This window comes from Cynoglossus semilaevis, chromosome 18, assembly GCF_000523025.1.
Source record: "Cynoglossus semilaevis isolate Cse_v1.0 chromosome 18, Cse_v1.0, whole genome shotgun sequence".
Taxonomy (NCBI): domain Eukaryota; kingdom Metazoa; phylum Chordata; class Actinopteri; order Pleuronectiformes; family Cynoglossidae; genus Cynoglossus; species Cynoglossus semilaevis.
The window spans coordinates 4,123,843-4,126,367 of record NC_024324.1 but is presented as its reverse complement, the minus strand read 5'-3'; the positions used below and the strand labels follow the sequence as shown (position 1 = coordinate 4,126,367).

At 51.3% G+C, this 2,525-nt stretch overlaps 1 protein-coding gene and 1 long non-coding RNA gene across 3 annotated transcripts in view; one reads left to right on the top strand and one right to left on the bottom strand.

Moving 5' to 3' along the window:
• The window catches only part of LOC103394083 (exostosin-1b-like), a 5,007-nt gene extending 2,636 nt beyond the window's left edge, over positions 1–2,371 (top strand). Inside the window, exons 2-3 of the mRNA XM_025065083.1 lie at positions 272–443; positions 536–2,371. Of these exons, the coding sequence (XP_024920851.1) occupies positions 272–443; positions 536–721 (358 nt within the window). The 3' untranslated portion in view covers positions 722–2,371. The remainder of the gene's footprint in view (positions 1–271; positions 444–535) is intronic.
• LOC112488512 (uncharacterized) overlaps positions 158–2,525 on the bottom strand; it is a 7,102-nt gene continuing 4,734 nt past the window's right edge. For both annotated transcript variants that reach the window (XR_003052637.1, XR_003052638.1), the window contains 3 exons: positions 2,377–2,454; positions 2,153–2,229; positions 158–854 (listed from right to left, as the gene is read on the bottom strand). This is a non-coding gene — a long non-coding RNA (uncharacterized LOC112488512). The remainder of the gene's footprint in view (positions 855–2,152; positions 2,230–2,376; positions 2,455–2,525) is intronic.

Sequence of the window (2,525 nt, the reverse complement as noted above, 5' to 3'; positions counted from 1 at the left end):
CACACGTGGGGGGGGGGGGGGACCCATCCACGGTGGGGGGGCCAACGACTCTGGGGGGTGGATAAATACCTGGAAACTCCACCCCCAGGACGGTAGAACCGATGATGATGAGGAGAAACGTCTTCAACTCGAGGTCCAGTCGCCAACTTTAAACCCACTCTTGACGTCGTCATGACGACCTGGATGACAGAGAAAAGACACAAGTGAAAAGAAAAAAACAAGTCCCAGGTTCTTCTTCCACCTCTGACCTCTGGTTTGTCTCCCCCTGCAGGTACTACCATCACCTCTACACCCACTTCCTGCCCAGCAGTCTGAAGAACATGGTGGACCAGCTGGCCAACTGTGAGGACATCCTCATGAACTTCCTGGTCTCCGCTGTCACCAAGCTGCCGCCCATCAAGGTCACGCAGAAGAAACAGTACAAGGAGACGATGATGGGTCAGGTAAGAAGTCCGAAGTCCGCAGCCCACGTGGTGAACCATCACGTGACCCTGTCGACTGATCCAATCTTCTTCTCCTCTTCCTCTTCCTGCAGTCTTCTCGGGCCTCTCGGTGGGCCGACCCGGACCACTTCGCCCAGCGACAGACCTGCATGAACAAGTTCGCCAGCTGGTTTGGCGCCATGCCGCTGGTCCACTCCCAGATGAGACTGGACCCGGTCCTGTTCAAGGACCAGGTTTCCATCCTACGCAAGAAATACAGGGACATCGAGAGGCTCTGACAGGACCGGCGCCCCCTGGGAGGAGACCCTTCACAGGGGGAGGTGCGAGAGACTGAGACGGGGAGCGACGCAGCTCCGTCTTCCACTCAGCACGTCGCCAACGACCACAGCGCCACCGCCGCTGGGACTCCGCCTACAAGTGGATGAAACGGAAAAGAAGCAGCCGGTAAATGGACTGGACGACAAAGTGACAAGTGGACAGACAAACGTTGTGGACGAGCCAAACAAACAGTGCTGTGAACACACAGCGCCCACTACTGACGACGGCGAGGAGAAACTCTTGAATAGAATATTTTTTTGTACAACAGGGGGCGACACTGACTTTCCCTGCTCGTTCAGCACATGTACAGGAAGGTAGAAGAGGGAAAGGAGTTCAGGGCCTACGCCAACCCACGGGGCGTGGCCCAAACAAAAAGCAGTGACTCAGCATCCTGGACTCACGACCAAACCTTTGCTTCTACTTTTCTTTTCTCTCTAAGTTGTTTTTACCCCTAAATAAAAGTCATTTCCAGATTTTGATTCTGCTGCTGCTGTCATGCCCCCCCCTCAACCCCCCCGAGATATGTTTGGGCTTCAATTAGGAGCACCTGTTTCATCTGGAGTCGTTTTCTTCCCTGAGGACGAACTCCTGATGAAACTGTCGGTGGTCAAACCTCTGACCCTGAACTTTGACCCAGCGGCTAAAACTAAAGTGTTTGCTGCAAAATAAATGTTTTTTCCAAACAATATTTAACTTCCCACAGGCACAGACAAACTTGGGAACTAAGTCAGTTAGCCAAGTATGTTAGTTTACTGTTAGCAGGCAAGGGGTGGATAAACTGTTCCACAAGGGGGCGCTGTGGCTGCAGGGTTTTGTTTCAACCTGTGACGAGGTCACTGATTGACCAATCAACTGTCTGAAGACTCAGATCAGTGGGTCAATCAGTGAGTTCTTCACAGCTTGGAGCAAAAACTTGCAGCAACAGCGCCCTCTTGTGGAACAGTTTGCCCAGCCCTTGTAAACTAACATGCTAGGCTAACTGCTTTAGTCGCCATAAGCTTGTCTGTGCCGGGGGAACTCAAATATTGTTTGAAAAATAAAGTGACAGCCATGGTTAAGTGTTAGCGCTGTCATCTCAAAGCTAGCTTTAGCCGCTGGGTCAAAGTCCAGGGTCAGTGGTTTGGTCACTGACGGTTTCATCAGAAGTTCGTCCTCAGGGAAGAAAACGACTCCTGTTGAAACACGCCCTCTCTAATTGAAGCCCGAACCTACCGCTGCCAATTAGCCAATCAGGGGAGCGCCTGCTTGGCTGGAACAAAAACCTGCAGCCACAGCGCCCCCTTGTGGAACAGAAACTATTGTTGAAATTTGAGGGCCGACAACGCTACGAATCAAATTTGGAAAAAACCTACTAATTAAAGACTAAAGTAGTACGTAGGAGTTCAACAGACCTGGTGCCGACAGTTCATGCCTCCGTGCCTGGGCGACAGCGATGTATTTCGTCCACTCACTCTCCCAGACGTCGGATCTGAAAAGTGAACAACGACAGAATTAGTACTTTCAACTGTCAGAAGGAATTTCTGTGCCAAATTTGATCAAATGTATATTTTTTTTTTTCTGTTCTTTGAACCAAAAATAAAAAGCGACAGCTCCGTCAGCTAACACGCCAACGTACCTGACATTTCGCATCGTCATTTACGCCACAGGTCTCTCTAGACGTGCCGATCAAAACGCCACGCTCGGCCTCGGCGACCTGTAATTGAACACATCAGAGGTCAGGCGAGAGAGCGGCTGCTGCGCCAGAGTCGGTGCAACACGGGCTTT